The sequence below is a fragment of the Epinephelus fuscoguttatus genome, linkage group LG11 (genome assembly GCF_011397635.1).
Source record: "Epinephelus fuscoguttatus linkage group LG11, E.fuscoguttatus.final_Chr_v1".
Classification (NCBI taxonomy): domain Eukaryota; kingdom Metazoa; phylum Chordata; class Actinopteri; order Perciformes; family Serranidae; genus Epinephelus; species Epinephelus fuscoguttatus.
The window spans coordinates 40,573,162-40,589,233 of record NC_064762.1 but is presented as its reverse complement, the minus strand read 5'-3'; the positions used below and the strand labels follow the sequence as shown (position 1 = coordinate 40,589,233).

Genomic DNA, 16,072 nt, shown 5'->3' with positions numbered 1-16,072 from the left:
ATTAGGTAGAACTGTAACATGTAGCCTAACTAGTTACACCCTGACACTGATTATAAAACTTCAGTGTATTTTGTCGATACTGTTAATCACTGCACTTTCTGGTCATTGTAACCCCACCCACGCTCGTTACACTCCGGGCAGTCCGGTCAGCTGTGTTTTCACCCTTTCCCTCCCTGCAGCAGCAGCCTGCAGCTCTCTCTTCACCTCAACATGCCATAGAAAAGGAGCGGTATGTGTTCTCTATGGGAGGGGACACTGCAGCATAGTTAGCCTGCTTTTCTTCTTATAGCAGAGACAAGCCAGGGGCAACAGGTGTGCCGACATCAGCAGGTGAGATGAAGTTTCTTTTTCCTACGACTACTGCAAATCAAAAGCTTTATTTTAGTCCTTTTGTGTGGACAAATGGTTATATGATGGGAAACGTGTTTTCTCTGCAGATGGCTAATTCTGCTGAAAGTACCACAAAATAAAGGGAGATTAGAGATAAAGAGCGTTTCATTTCTCTCTGTAATTTCTGTTGGGCTAAAAAAAACACACTGGTTTGTCTGGACCAACAACTTCTGCAAGAAGGTGTTCATGTTTTCATGAACCCACAGGTGAAGCCTTCAACTTATTTTTCCAAGATAAACTCTGTTCAAACTCCCATTGTTACTCATAAGGTGCAGGTATTCACTATCAGTGAGTGTTAGTGATGACAATAGAAGGGGAACTGGTCAGGACACACCCAAAGGGGGGCATACCATAGGCCCAGCTGTTTGCAGTAGCAGTTCATCCTCAGGTGGGTGCTTGTTGTTTGTTTTGTTGCCTCCATAGATGCTGATTTACCTTGGTGACAACAGTGATTTACATCTCTCTCTCTCTCTCTCTCTCTCTCTCTCTCTCTCTCTTTCTCTCTCCCTCTCTCTCTCTCTCATCCAGTGTGTGTGTGTGTGTTTGTGTGTGTGTGTGTATGTGTTTGTCGGGAGGGTAATGATTTCAGGTTTGACTACTTACCTGTTTTTCCGGAGTACACGACACACATGGAGAAGAATGCCTACCTTTGGAATGCTCTCATGTTGTGTGTATTTGTTTTATAACTGTGTGGAGAGACTGCAAGTGAAAATGAGTTTAAAAAAACTTCAGTCCAGACTGATATGTCAAATGAAAACATTAAAATTTTATGCTGAATATGGTTCCTCACATATGAATTAAAAAGTGCAATTGCAGTATCTCAGGACTCACCAAAACAGCTCTGGTTTGTTAATCTGTCTATCGAATATTCACAGCATGTGCTCTTGGCTGCTAATTGTGAAGTTGTATTAACTTTCTCTCCCAATTTTAATCCCCCTCAGATTGTATTAAGATCAGTCTTCATAAGTTATGATTTACTATGTTGATTGATGCATTCTAAAAATCACTTGAAAATCTCCCCCTAGAGAGTGCTTATTGGCATCACGTCAAAGCACATTACAGGCTCTTATCAGGTTCTGAGCCATTAAGAGGTCTTTCGTGATACATAACTTTAGAGTTTTCAAATATTCATTTAATTCTGTCTGGCATCCTCTCATAGAAAGTCACCTCTCTTTCATCTCCTTTGATGCCTCTGGTCAACTTCACTGTTTCATCATGATGTTCTGCAAAAACATTTAATGACAGACATAGATGTAAGCTGATACTGCAACTGACTAGTTCACAGAGGCATACAACTGCAAGGTGGTAATTCTAGTTCTGTTTTGTGTCCCACAGGCTGTTGTGTCCAACAGTCCTCTGTTTGTATTCCACTTCCCCTTCTTCTCCTCCACCCATCACCCAGCTATGTCGGGAGACACTCTGCAGCGTCTCAGCACCTTGACCCTAAGCATCAAACACCTCAGCCGCCTGCCCCACTTCTCAGACCTCATTCCTCCCTGCCTTCCGTCGCCCAGCCCCACTGTCGCTGCCTCCCAGGTCCCTATTCTTTTCCGAGAGCCCTACATCCTGTCGGGCTACCGTCCTGTCCAGCAGCACTGGCACTTCTACCTCCTCAGCCTCTTTCAAAGACATAATGAATCCTTAAATGTGTGGACCCACTTGTTGGCAGGTCCTGTGCTGCTGCTCCGCTGGTGGGCCAACATAGGTGCCCTGGGGTACACCTTGGACACAGCCTCTCTACCTCTGAGCCTTTTCCTGGTGTCCTCCCTCACCTATCTGTTCTTTAGTGTGGTAGCTCACCTCTTGCAGTCTCACTCTGAACATGCACACTACTTCTTCTTCTTCATTGACTATGTTGGTGTAGCTGTGTATCAGTATGGTTGCTCACTTGGCCATTATTTCTACACGTCAGAGGCAGCATGGAGAGAAAGCTGCATCGGGCTCCTGTTCCTACCTGGAGCTGCCTTCTTCGGGTGGCTCTCCTGTGCAGGCTGCTGCTTTGCTAAGGCCAGGTATCGGCGGCCATATCCAATACGGCGTAAAATCTGTCAACTGATCCCTACCACCCTAGCATACATACTGGGCATCAGCCCAGTAGTCCATCGCCTGTTCACTGTCTCCTGGACACAGGATACCTCACTCTCCTTCCATGCTCTCCAGATTGCCTCTTTCCTTCTGTCCGCCCTGTTCTTCTCCTGTCCCATCCCTGAGCGCTTCTTCCCTGGCCGCTGTGACTTTTTGGGTCAGGGTCACCAGATCTTCCACCTGTTTCTGTCCCTGTGCACCATGTTCCAGCTGGAGGCTCTGTTCCAGGACTATGCCAGGCAGAGAGATACAGTGATGGAGTTATTTGGAGAGAGGCAGCTGTGGTGGGCTTGTGTATCCTTCCCCGCCCTGTTCTTGTGTTGTATCCTGACGGCACTCACTACAATGAAGTACATCACAAAGCAACTGCAGGGTAAACAAGAAAAAGACAAGTGACAAGAGTTTGTTAATGTGTGTGTCTGAGAGACAAAGATAGAAAGGGGTTGGGTTTAAATGTACCTAACAGAAATATTAATAACAATGATAATAATAATAAAAAAAAGCCATATTTTCCTTTTTTTTTGTTTACCTATCAGTTTGTCTGTGAAAAATGTGATTGCGTAAAGTATTCCAACAATAAAAATGTCAAAGAACTTCTTGTCTGATACAATTAACAAGTCATCTGACATTTCCAAAGGGTTAAGTCACTGATTCAACGCAGAAATAGTTGGCTCAGTGGACTCCATACTTTGCTAACTATGGCTCAGTAAAGTTTTCCACAGTGAATCATCCGTCCTTTTAATTGCTGCTGATGATGGTTCTGAGGACAATACTAATAAAGGACATTGGTCTCAAACATGTAATTCTATTGGTCATTTTAGGAAATATCAGAATTATCAACACATACATTGTAAATAACTGTAGAGAAGTTGCATTTTCAAGCTCTGTTTTCCTAATCGTATACAGAAAAAAGCAGCTGCGTATTCAAAATTAGCTAACTAGTTTTAGACATACTGCTACTCCAGACGTACGTTGCCAGCTTTAGCTCTCAGAGGTAAATAGCAGTGTCAGCATTAAAATACGGAGTGAAAGAGCAAATCTGGATGATGGAGTTCATTGGCGGATTATGAGACAATGGGCCCCTGGGCACAGATATGCAAAAGGCCCCATCACCTCTCCTACAAAGCAGCAAGGCACACAGATTTGTGTCAGTTTGTGTCTCTTGTTTGTCTTGTCATGTCATGCCTCTTTGATGTCATTTCATGCTTCTTTGAGGTCATTTTGTGTCTCAGTGGTTATTTTGTTTCTCTTTATAGTCATTTTGTCTCTTTAAGGTCATTTTATGTGTCCTTATAGTCATTTTCTGTTCTCTTTATAGTCATTTTGTGTCTCTTTGGGGTCATTTTGTGTCTTGTTGAGGGCATTTTGTTTCTTTTTGAAGTCATTTTGTGCCTCTTTGGGGTCATTTTGTGTCTGTGAAATCGTTTTGTTTCTATGTAGTCATGTTATGTCTCTTTGAGGTCATTTAGTCTCTTTATGGTTGTTTTGTGTCTCTTTGAAACCATTTCCTGTCTGTGCAGTAATTTTGTTTTTCTTTGTGTTTTTTTGTTTATCTTTGTAGTCATCTTGTGTTTCCTTGAGGTCATGTTGTGTCTCTGAGATCATTTTGTGTCTATTTGAGGTCATTGAATTTGTGTCTGTTTTAGGTCATTATGTCTCTCTTTGGGGTCATTTTGTGACAAACTTGAGGCCCCTAGGTCTGTGCCTGGTGGGCCCGTTCAGTAATCTGTCCATGTGTTCATCGAAGTGGCCCAGCCAGACAGTGGGATTTGGGTGAACAAAGAGGCTAGTTTAACACTAAGGCAGGGGGAAAGAGCGCATGGACACAAGCTGGCAGGAGGGTCTCCACGTGGTCAAAATCCCTCAGCAGATCCAGTTATAGAAAAATGTGTGTGTGTGTGTGTGTGTGTGTGTGTGTGTGTGTGTGTGTGTGTGTGTGTGTGTGTGTGTGTGTGCCTGTCTGCATGTGTAGGAAAAGATGGTACAGAAGACAACACTGACCCACAGGGGCAAAAGGCAGCACCTGCATGGTTTTTCATATATTTCTTTGCTCAATCCAATGGTCCAATGGTAATGAGCAGCATAATGTAGCAAGTCCATATGGAGAACATTAGACAACAAAAACAGAAACCAAAGCAAAGTGGAAAAAGTTGCAAATCCTTGGAAAATACTGAATATTTAGAGCTAGCTATTAAAAAAATCAAGGGTCTTTTGATGCTAATGTTAAACACAAAAATATGTTGTTGACCCTGTTTGTCCACATGGAGGAAACAAGGCTGTTGTCAGTGTGTCTCTGTGGTTTTGCCTGTTCTTTGTTAGTTGCTAAATATTGTATTGCAGTCATGTTAAGCAGGTAGCCACACCTTTTGTTTCTAATATGTAGAATGAATTCCCTCAGGATGAGTTTCAGGATGGCCCAATATCAGTGTCAGTGTGAGTCAGAGCTCAGGAGTCAGGAGCTTTTTTAAAGCTATAGTTTTCACAAATACATTAAGGTAAATGTTACTCTTTGCTTTCTTGATGAAGGTTAAAGTTACAGTTGATAACTTTTATGAAAATAACCTTCTTGCTGATACTGTCACTGTATCAGCACAGCAGTGCACAAGAGAGATAATCTGTAAAGACAAAAATTCATGTCCCTCCTAATACTCCTACACATCGTGTGAAAACCAAGCACCACCCACCAGCCAGAGCAAACTTTCTCATTTTACAGTTAAACAGTACAAAAATATGTTTCTGAAAACATCTAAGGAGAGAAATATATTTTTTATAATATTTGATCAGCGCTGCCTAGTTTTTTAAAGTGATTGACATGACTGACAGCTGTGTTGGAGACTCCTCAGCTTGATTGGTTGTTTTCATTCACGTGCGATAATGCCATTAGAAGCCCTATGAGGAAGCAGAGGAACATGATTTTTGTGATTTCATGCATAGATTTCATAAAATAATGGATGTAGCAATGGTGACATCACCCATTGGTTTGTCAACTCCCTTTTTTGAAGCCTTGAGTTCAGCATGTTGGCCGTTGCCATCTTGGTTTCTTTTTTCGAGTCAGGAGTGACCATCTCTGGACAACGGCTGTGGAGGAGTAAGGGGTGGATCTGGATCTAAATTGAGGACACAGTCGAGAGACAGCCTGTCACCCAAAGTGACCTGTAAGGCATGACCCAGAAATGCAGATCACTGGCACCCTTCTATAATGTAGTCTGTAATGACATGACAACACACAATAACCTTCGGATGATATTTTTCTGGTGTCACATTGGGAGAAGTGGAGCAGGGTGGATCATTGTGGATAAATTAGCTGAAATCCTGTTGGTAACGTGTTGCTAAAATTACTGTAATGTGTTACCCTCAACACTGTATATGAAGCAGACACACAAAGCACAAAATTTCAGCTTGGACTCTTCTATGTCTCAGCTCTCACAGCCCAAAGAGACATGCAATCATGCCACGCCTAAAAATCACCTCTAAAGTTTATGGTGGATATTTTCTTCTTACCTTTGGAGGCTACAGAGCCGGACTAACTGATTCCTTTTCTTTCCAGACTGTTAAGATGTTAAGCTAAGCTAAACAGCTGCTGGCTGAATCTTCATTTTCAACTTACTAGATTGGTATCACACTTCTCATCTAACTCTCGGCAAGAAAGCAAATGACTGCAGCCTATTTTCTGAAATCTCAATTGGAGAGGATTTTTTTCCCTTAAATATTGAATGATGAAATGTTTTGAAATGTGGTAGCCAGTACAGAAGAGCTAAAATCTTAAAACTATTTGAGAAAGGCTACAGGATAATGAGTCTGTTATTTGAGATATGGTTTGTATGTGCACGAAGGCCCACTTTCCTCTGCAGAGTTAAACTCAGCTAGTATCAGGAAGGTTATTGTTTTTCCAATTTGCCCTCAAATAGAGATTATTTGTTGGCTGGGTTCATTCCTATATGAGCAAATTGTGCTTTCAGGATTATGTTACAAATATTAGAAATTGGCTATGATTCCTGCAGGCTTCCTTTCCCCCTGCGGTGAGAGTGGGGCTATTGATTTTGCTTTGTGCCGCTGAGCAAATCTCACACAGATCTCAGAGAGGGAACAAATGAATTTGTTGAGAGCTATGGAATGCCTGATCTGCAGTGCTTCAGGAGATGATTATGACAGAATGGGGCTGTTAAAGTAGTAATGGGCATAGGCGTTACTTGGTGTCAGTGTCATTACTAACAACGAGGTATGTGTGTAATCTTTAAAAAGTCAAGGGTGGTGAGGTATGTGAGTGTGGATGTGTGTTCAGGGAAGTCATTGAAATTCTTCTTCTACTTTACCTTTATGTATGTCTCTGCAGCCGTGAAGCTTTATCTCATAGCAAATAGGTTATTAAAGAAATAGTTCCATTTTGCTTATTGACCTTTTTGCAGATAGTTAGATGATACCACTGTAATATCTGGCTGTTATAATTTACCAGCCAGATGTGGGGGTGATCTCAGTCTTCTCATCTAACTCTCAGCAAGAAGGCAAATATGTCCAAAATGTCCGACTAAAACACTGAGCTTTCTAAACAAAGTCTTCGCTTTAGTGAAACCTAATAGAAATCAACAGAAATCAGTATACATGCAATTTTACACACTTTTCTAAAAATGGAAAAACATTGTTTATGGTGGGGGGAAACAGCAGGAGGAAACTGTATGAAACCTGTTTAATTATTATCAATACAGCGTGACTGCAGAATTACGTAATTGGTCTGCTCCCTTGGCACTGACTGTGGTAATTCCACTGACCAAGCAGTCGACTTCAGGGCTGACAGCATGTTCATGCAGGAGTAGCTGGAAACCAACACAAAGTATATCTTGTATACATGCTGGTATTTATTTTTGTGTAGGCTTTCCAGCAGTTGCTACATTCATTTGCTCACTAACCAGTCATCTTAGCTGTACTGGCCCCTCAAGATATTTTTCAGAGGAGTGGCCCGGTGGAGCCACTGATAATCTTGGGGTGGCAAACCAAAACCAAAAATCATAATTGAATTTCAGGAAACATTTCCAGGATATTTTGGCTTAATGTTTGTACAGTAGGAGGAAGTGGAAATGTGTAGTCCATCTCTCTACACAGTGACATCATAATATTCTGCAAAAAACACTTTTCTGGTCATTACTCAACATCATAACTCAGGAACAGAAGATGAAATACTTGGATCAGATACTAAATTGATGACACTAATTTTGGGTGCCCAGCCTGAAACTGTGCTAATTGTATAGATCTTCTGTGCTGTTGGGGGGACAATGGGTGTGAAGCATCCATGTTTCCACAGACACGGATGTAAACTGTAACAGAAACTTGACAGGTAAACAGAGGCATACAGACACAGGGCGGTAATTCTAATTTTTAATATAGATTTTGAACTGTTTAGACCACAGGAATAACATGTATGAATTTTGATATAATTGCCGTTTAAAAAGAGAAATATACAGCTTCAAACTGAAGGAGTACATTGTAAGAAACAAAACAAAAAACAGGTGGGGGAGGGACATTAATTGTATAATGGTGGATGTAAGCACTACAGCGGTGACTATCATATACATTATCCCTTAGTTTCATGCCTCAAGCCCTGATCTTTTCAAAGTGAAAGTGATCTGAAACACAGTAATCCAGTTACACTGGCCCTGTCTGCATCCCAAGCCTGCTCTGTGTCAGAACAATGATCCTTTTTTCTGTAATACCTCCCTTGTGAGTGGGATTTCAGTGGTTCCAGCCAATCGGCTCTCGGCACAGAGACCAAGGAGAAGAAACTAATGTGCACTGCAACAGCAGTGGGTTTTTTTGGTGCCTTTTACTGGGCATTTAGTGTATACCCAACTACCATATTATGGCCTGCTTATTAACAGAATAACTATGTAAAAACTATGTTTGAGAGAATGTAATAAATTATGCATGACTCATAAATCAGGAATACAATACTACAAAGCTGACTGCATATTTGAAATGTGTAAAGTTACGAGTGTGAAGCTGCCCTCGGCCTGCGATGAGCTGCCAATTTTCTGCAGTCATGTAAACTGCTGCCACGGGGAGGTGTTGTTTGAACGTGTGTGTGTGTGTGCGTGTGTGTGTGTGTCTGCCTAATGAACTTTCCCCTGCTATGCCGCTACAGTACACACATGAATTAACATCAGTGGGTTGGTTCAGCTCTCAGCTCACCCTCCCCCCAGGAGGATTTTTAGTAAAAGTATGAACTTTTCCCTGTATTAATTGATTGAGTTTTTCCCGTTGATCAGCCACCATCTTTCCAGATTACTGTGCGCACTTTCCAGCATTCCCGGAAGCCGCAGACATCTCAGGTGCTGAGGCATTCAGGTGCAGATGTGATTTAGTGATGACAAAAAACACAATGGGCTGTTTATGTGCTCATGTCAGCACCTCCTTCATAACAGACAGGATACCAATGAAGGAAGTCCCTCCCTGAGTCACCTGCCTGCTGGGAGCCACATAAAACAAAGGTAGCTGAATGACTGACAGCAGTTGGTGACAGAGTTACAGCGGAGTCAAGCAGCATACGACGTAAGTTATCAACTCTGTATTTTTTATTTTTTTTGGCTTTATTGTGTGTTCTTTTAAGAATTTGTCATCTAGAAAATGCTTGACTTCAATATGTGAGATGCTGTGTGTTAACTGAACAACATCAAATTGTATCTAATGGAAAAGTAATTGTAAAGAATTATACCCACTTTGGTTGCTAATGAATTGGATGTAACAATATGAGCCTACTCTGACGATACCTTTGGCATGGTTTTGCCAGTCTTTACAGAGCACTAGGACAATGGCTCCAATAGGGGTGGTAGACATGTTGGGTGGGTTTTCATCCCCAGAGGTGGGCATCATCTCCCTCGTCGTCTTCCTAGTCCTCAGCATCACTCTCGTCGCCCTTTGCGCCAGGTGTAACAGGTGAGGAAGGATAAAAGGTGACATTATTCATAGTATTCTTGTGTGGAGTCATGTCTGTCTTCCTGGAGTATACTAAAAAATATAAGCTGCCTCTGACCATTTGCTCTCCTCAATGCTGTCACTCAAAAGGAGTTAAAGGAATTAAGAGCAGTACCACCTAATGTATGAGTAATGATGACCAATGCTGCCACCCAGTATAAAACAAGTCTCCTGTTCACAATACGTTGGCTGATTCATTTTTTCTGTCATTGGGCTTGCAAGGCTTTAATTGCTATTCATCACTTTTGAGCAGCACAGAACAGAGACTTGTTCAACTCGATGGGTGATTTTTGATGAAGGGTGTTGCCTGTTTAAAGAGGAGGAAGCAAAGAGCAGTCAGATAGCATTGTCAGGCTGAGGTGGTTGAGCCAAATGGGCTGGGCTTGGATCATTAACCTTCAAAATAATGGTCTTTCCAGTCAGATCTGTGTGTGGGTGTGTGCATGTACATGTGTTTGCACACCCTTTACTGTGGTTGTCATGCCAAACATACCAGTGACAGTGACACAGAGTAACTGTGAGGTGAAACATCAGTCTTATCTCCTGCAGTCTGCTTCTGTACATTCCAGAGCTTGTTTGTCAGTCAGAGGAATGAAACCCGAGCGGAACTGTAGTCATAGATTGCAATCATAATTCTTTTTCTTTTTTTAATTTTTTGTATATTTAAAGGAGGGGAAAGCACTGGTGTGTTGATTGGGTTAAGACAAAGAAGAAATGTGGTGCAATGTTGCATCAAGAAATACTTCAGGGAGAAACGCAAGGAAGACTTTATTAGTCTGACTTGTGATGATTAGATTTTTTTGTGTATTATGTTTTCACTTGCTGAAAGAGATCAATCATTTTAAATGTTTTTAACTAAGTGTATCCTTTTGGGGAAATTCACAGGAGCTTTTGTATGTCTTTTAAGTAAGTCCAGATCAAGAACCAATCAAGACAAATCCTTATCAAGTCATAAGCCTCAGTAAAGCAAGTTTGAGTCACGTTTCAAGTCCTGAAGAGCAAGTTCCAAGCCCAAAGCAAGTCCAAGAATAGTCTCAAGTCTCATCAAAGCAAATGCAATTCTTGTCTCAAGTCTTGTCAAAGCAAGTCTAAGACTAGTCAGGTTCACACTGGATGCAGAAGTGCCCAATTTGTTAATTGTCATGCATCCACCTGTCAGCAGTGGCCTGGCCGTTCACACCAGAAGTGCATTTCTCTGCACTGGTCAGCATATATTCTCATATTTATCACAGTCAGATCATTAATATTATATTCAACATACTCTTTATATCATTTACAGTACATTTTCAGTGTGTTTTCCTGCCAGATTCGCTCACCAAAAAAACAGCCCAGACGCCAAAATTATCACTGCAGATCATGAGCCGGCCTGAGCGCTCGGCGCCGTGCCGTGTCCAGTGTGAACAGCCCAATTGGTTAACATGGGTGCCAAAAGTAAACAGGCAGTGCTCCATGGAAAGGACTCACCCGGCGTGAGTCGTCTGCTAAATGGAGGTTTGATTCCCAGCTCCTCCAGTCCACATGTCAAAGTGTTCATAGACAAGATACTGAACCCCAAGTTGTTTCAGATGGCTGAGCCATCAGTGTGTGAGCATGTGTGTGGATGTTTAACCAAATAGCAGGTGTTACCTAGTAAGATAGTCTGGGCTTCCAGTATATGAGTGTGTGTGAATGGGTGAATGTGGCATGTAGTGTGCAGCACTTTAGGTGGTTGGACCTCAGTCTTGTCGAAGCAAAATTAAGTCTAGTCTCAAGTCTTACCAAAGCAAGTCAGACACATCCTCAAGTCTTGTCAAGGCCAATTCAAGTCTAGTCTCAAGTTTTATTCAAGCAAGTCCAAGTCTACTCTCAAAGCTTGTCTATGCAAGTCCCAGACTAGTCTCAAGTCTTGTCAAAGTAGATCAAAGTCTATTCTTTAGTCCTCTTAAAGTAAGTCTCAAGTGAAGTCTCAAGTTTTGTCAAATCAAGCCACAAGTCAAATCTAAGTTCTTGTTAAAGCAAATTCCAAGTACATTGTTCGGTCTTGGTAAAGCAAGTTTAAATAAAGTCTCAAGTCTTTGGGTAAAATTCAAGTCAAATGTCAAATTAAGTGCAAATCTTGTATGTCTCTAAAATAACAGCTTTGTCAAGAACACAACATTAGTGGCTCTGTTGGTTAAGTTTAAGAGAATGAGAAATTTAGCCTGGCCTCAGCTGAGCCAGTTGGGTTTAGTCAACTCCAAGATTAAGTATAAATAGGGATTTAGTATATACTGTGCTGGATGGTTGAATGGTGCAGTGAAGCAGGGCAGGATGATGGTCACTATGGACACAAAGACTTTTTGGAGAAAGAGCAGGGGACTTTGACCAGGGTGTATGGATGTACCTGAGTGAACTATGATAATAAAGACAACAAGGATACAAACTTGTAAGAAAAAAGTCAGAGACAGAACAGGTGGCAGACGCACAGCGTTTTAAAGTTGTTGAGCCATGAATTGAACGTACATATGTGAGCAGGACTGCATGCACCTTTGTCCCCATTCACATTAAGTACACACAGATGTGGGATATCATAACACTAAATAACCTCTCTTTTTCTTTTTTGTTATCCACAGGAACTCTGGTAATGCATATGATGTGAGCGGCACAACGGTATGAACTGACAGTTTTTTTTAATCTTCCTCTCTCTCTGTTTCCTGTTCTTTCCTTCCCTGTCTCTATGAGCCTGTCACTGCAGAGCTCATTCCATTCATACAACACCATCTTCAACATCTAAATGTAGCATCTATTGCACTTCAGTAGCTGCCAATTAGGAGTATTAAGCGGTGATTATCAGCAATCAGCAGGAGGACTGTCGAGGCTGAAATACCATCGCTGCTACTGGCCTCATTAGATTCAAACCATGCAAACCCATGGGACAAATGAAAATAGATTGGGCCATCAATGAAAATATCTAATTATGTTAAGTTTTGCTCAAAAATGTTGTAAGGAAATTAATCAGGATAGGATTAATGTCATCTTAAAATGACAAATGTTTTGGGTAGGGCGTGCAGAATCAATGCTAACATTTTCATACTGTAATATTCTATTTCAAAATCAAAGATAATAATAATGATGTTGCAGCATATTACACACATCCTGGAGCAAGCTGTTCTCATTCAGTGTAATTTTGAGGCAGAAGGCTGTGATCACATGACCTACAGTAGGGTGTCGTAGGGCCACTGTAGAGCCACAGTGTCCACAATGGGAGATGGACGAGGTGGTGGACAAAAAACACAGGACTTTGACTTGGGTGGCAAGTACTTTTTTGTCTTAGGATGGCAAAGGCATGTCCTGCCCTACTCTTCCTCTGCCTCTGATTGACTTACCCTGATATTCTTACCCTAACCAATTCCACTCCTCTTGCCTAAACCTAACCAACCCTACCAACCCAACCAACTCCACCAACCCAACCACTAGCACTAGCCATTCAGAGGAAGAGTAGCGCAGATCATGTCATCCTTGGAAAAAAAAAAAAGTTTAGTAACCAGGAGAGTTCATTTCCAGTGTGAAACCAGCTTTCTAACTGGTAGGGGCACTAATTAGTAAAATATCATAGGAAACATTGTTCTGTGTCAAGGTGACATTGAGACTTTTGGAAGAAGCTGGATTTTGATTCCTTAACACAACTTAAAACCAACAATATATCAACATCATCTGTCATCAGTATTCTACATGAAAATGATGTTGGCATTAGATGTCCTGACATTGAACTTTGGTCACCTGACGTCACAACATAAAATCAACCAAATATCAACATCTAACAATGTTAGTGGCCAGCGGGGTCAGTAAGAAAAAGTCCAACCTTGACACCTGCAACTCTTTCTGATGTGCCATCTAATTCAAAAGATCAAAACAACATCCATGATCACCATCACGGGCGTGGAAGGAGGAAACTGTGATCACAGCTAGTCTGCTATGAAACCAAAAGATAAAACCATTGGTTGGTTGTGAAAAGACGTTTTTTCCTGTTACTTTCTTGTGCTGTAATGGGCATTACCACATGTCATGCAAAAAGAAAGTTCCAAAATGTCCAAAACGTTCTATAGAAGGTTCTTTCACCGTTTTATATCTTAAATATAATATACTCAATCTTGTGAGGTGAGTATTAAGGTGTCATTATGCCGGAATGTAACTAAATTGTACAGTGTTGTAAGACCATATAAGTGAAAGTATATATATTTGTTCCTTTGGACAGGGCCAGGTTAGCTATTTTACCAGTTTACAGTTTTTATGCTAAGTTAAGCTAACTGTCTGCTGGCTTTAGCTTCATATTTACCTTCAGATCATGTACATACAAACATCATATAATCCTTTAAACCCTTTTTGTCTTCTCTACAATAGACTGATGGAGCCAACGGGACTGCTGGCACAAAGGCAAGAGGAACCAGCGGTGAGTTCTTTGTAAATGGAAACTAGATTTTTAATCATTTGTTAAACAAATGTTTGTTATGCTTACATTTTTTTCACTGACATTTCCAGCACCAGAGACATCATGGAGGACCCATGACATGCCTGCCAGCACACTGGAAAGAAATAGAACAGCAACCAACTAACCAGCCAGTTCCAGTCCTGAACACTAACCCCACAGCCACATAAACACATCACAGAAAGCATACGTTCTCAATTTCTAAGGCAAGATGCAGGAAAGTGGACAATTCACGCTCTTCATCACATTGCACAGAACCCCATTTTTCCACACTTGACATTGTCCCAAATGGACAGATGGACAGAAAAAGAGAGGAGTGGTAGGAGGAAGAGTTGGCCCTGTCCTCTGCCAGTTCGAGCCACCATCCACACCTTGTCTTCATCATGTCAGGCTTTATTTATCTGGATAAAGTCTTAAAGGAAGAACCTCTTTTCTCATTTATGGATCCTTAATTCATCTGATAACAACTTTTCATATACAGACTTTCTATTGACTTTTTACATTTTGCTATTTTGGAGAGTTTGGATTCTGTTTTTACCATTCTTTTCCATTCAGGAAATTACTACTTCCAACGTAAGTGAACCTTGTTCAGGGAACTAATGACATGATGAAATTGTCATGAAGCTTTTGCCTGAGTAGAATGCAGACAAAGACACCAGTATAAGGCTTGTTTACCACAAATCATGTTTACTTCTTAGTTTGACATGTTGGAAATATGCTTATTGGCCTTCTTATTGAAAGTTACATGAGAAGATCAATATCAGTCTCATATGTAAGTGTGGTACCAAGCCAAATTCCTTGTACGTGAAAACCTACTTGGCAATAAAATTGATTCTGATTCTGATTCTGGCATAAATATTCTCATGAGTCTCTGCAAGAAAGCCAATAAACACAAACTGCTCTATACTGTGGAGTTTAAAGGTCCAGTGCTTGTGATTTAGGGGGATATATTGGCAGAAATGGTAAATAATGTTCATAACTATGTTTATACTAGTTAATAATGATCTGAAAATAAGAACTGTGTTTTCGTTACCTTAAAATGAGCTGTTGTGTCTACATACACAAAGGGTTATCTCGATTGGAGTCCGCCATGTTGTCCGACAGTAGCACAAAGTGGACAAATCAAAAACTGCCTTTAGATTGGGCCATTGGAGTTTTTGCATCAGCCACTGCAGTTCTCCTACATACCAGTAGTTCTCCTACATGTAGGCATGTAGGAGAAGTACAATGGCCTGTAGGAGAACTACATTGACATGGCCACAACTACAGGCCATTGTACTTCTCCTACATGAAGGCATATCGGAGAGCTACAATGGCCTGTAGTTCTGGCCATGCCCAAGTTCGCCTACATGCTGGGCATGTAGGAGGTTAGTATCAGTTTGAAATGACAGTTTAGAGTTCTGCGACCTCACTGCTGGATGCCACTAAATCTTAAACGCTAGACCTTTAATATTATGGGATATATTATTCATTAAACCTCTGACAGCCACTGGTTTCCACTCATGCATGTATCACATAAATATCAATGAGCTGATTCTTGAAAGTGGCTTGAAGTTTGTAATCCATCACAGTGAACATCGATTCATGTCACACAACTTAAGCGGTTTGAAGAGTCAACCAACTGATTTTCATGCTGTAGGGAAATCAGTGGGATCCAAGGGCTGGAACAGTGACAAAAATGCATCCAAAATTCTTAAACACAGCAGTAGGCGACAGTTAGCAAAGCGCTTGCCAAAAATGTTAGGTATATAGGATTTGTATCTGGGATAACACATACAAAACCATTGGTATGGTCCTTTATTCATACTTTTTGACTACACTGTTGCACTGTTATCCTGGATAGGGTAATGGAAGATGATGAAGGCAGAGACTTTTGGTTATGCAGTGTATGTGTCAAGGGGAATTTTCAAACTTTTGGTGAACTTTCATTATGAATGAAGGGATCAACCTTCTGTTTCTTTTTATTCTTTTGTATTCTTCTCTTTTTGTTCCAGTGTTTCTCACATTGGCGCAGGGTAAGTCTGTGGTGTGGAATTACTTTTTTTTGTAAACATGTATGACATTCATGATACTCGCGGGTCTGTTTGTCCTGGAAACAAAGACAGTTTCAAAGCTATCCTTATCCTTCCAATGAGATGGGAGTGGCACCTGGGCTCACAAAACCATAAAGCAGGGTGGAGTTGTCATTCT

At 41.1% G+C, this 16,072-nt stretch overlaps 1 protein-coding gene across 2 annotated transcripts; it reads left to right on the top strand.

The window, feature by feature from the left end:
- The first annotated feature begins 206 nt into the window (after nt 1–206).
- paqr8 (progestin and adipoQ receptor family member VIII) lies at nt 207–3,031 on the top strand. 2 transcript variants are annotated; one of them, XM_049590706.1, is made up of 2 exons: nt 207–330; nt 1,726–3,031. In XM_049590706.1, exon 2 carries the CDS (start codon nt 1,795–1,797, stop codon nt 2,869–2,871), a length of 1,077 nt encoding a protein of 358 aa, XP_049446663.1. In that variant the 5' UTR covers nt 207–330; nt 1,726–1,794; the 3' UTR covers nt 2,872–3,031. The 2 variants fall into 2 exon arrangements, with proteins under 2 accessions (XP_049446663.1, XP_049446665.1); XM_049590708.1 differs by lacking the exon at nt 207–330 and adding an exon at nt 685–778.
- Nucleotides 3,032–16,072: the final 13,041 nt, after the last annotated feature.

Coding starts and splice junctions, on each gene's coding strand:
- paqr8 (XM_049590706.1), top strand. CDS start 1,795: ATGTCGGGAGACACTCTGCAGCGTCTCAGCACCTTGACCCTAAGCATC.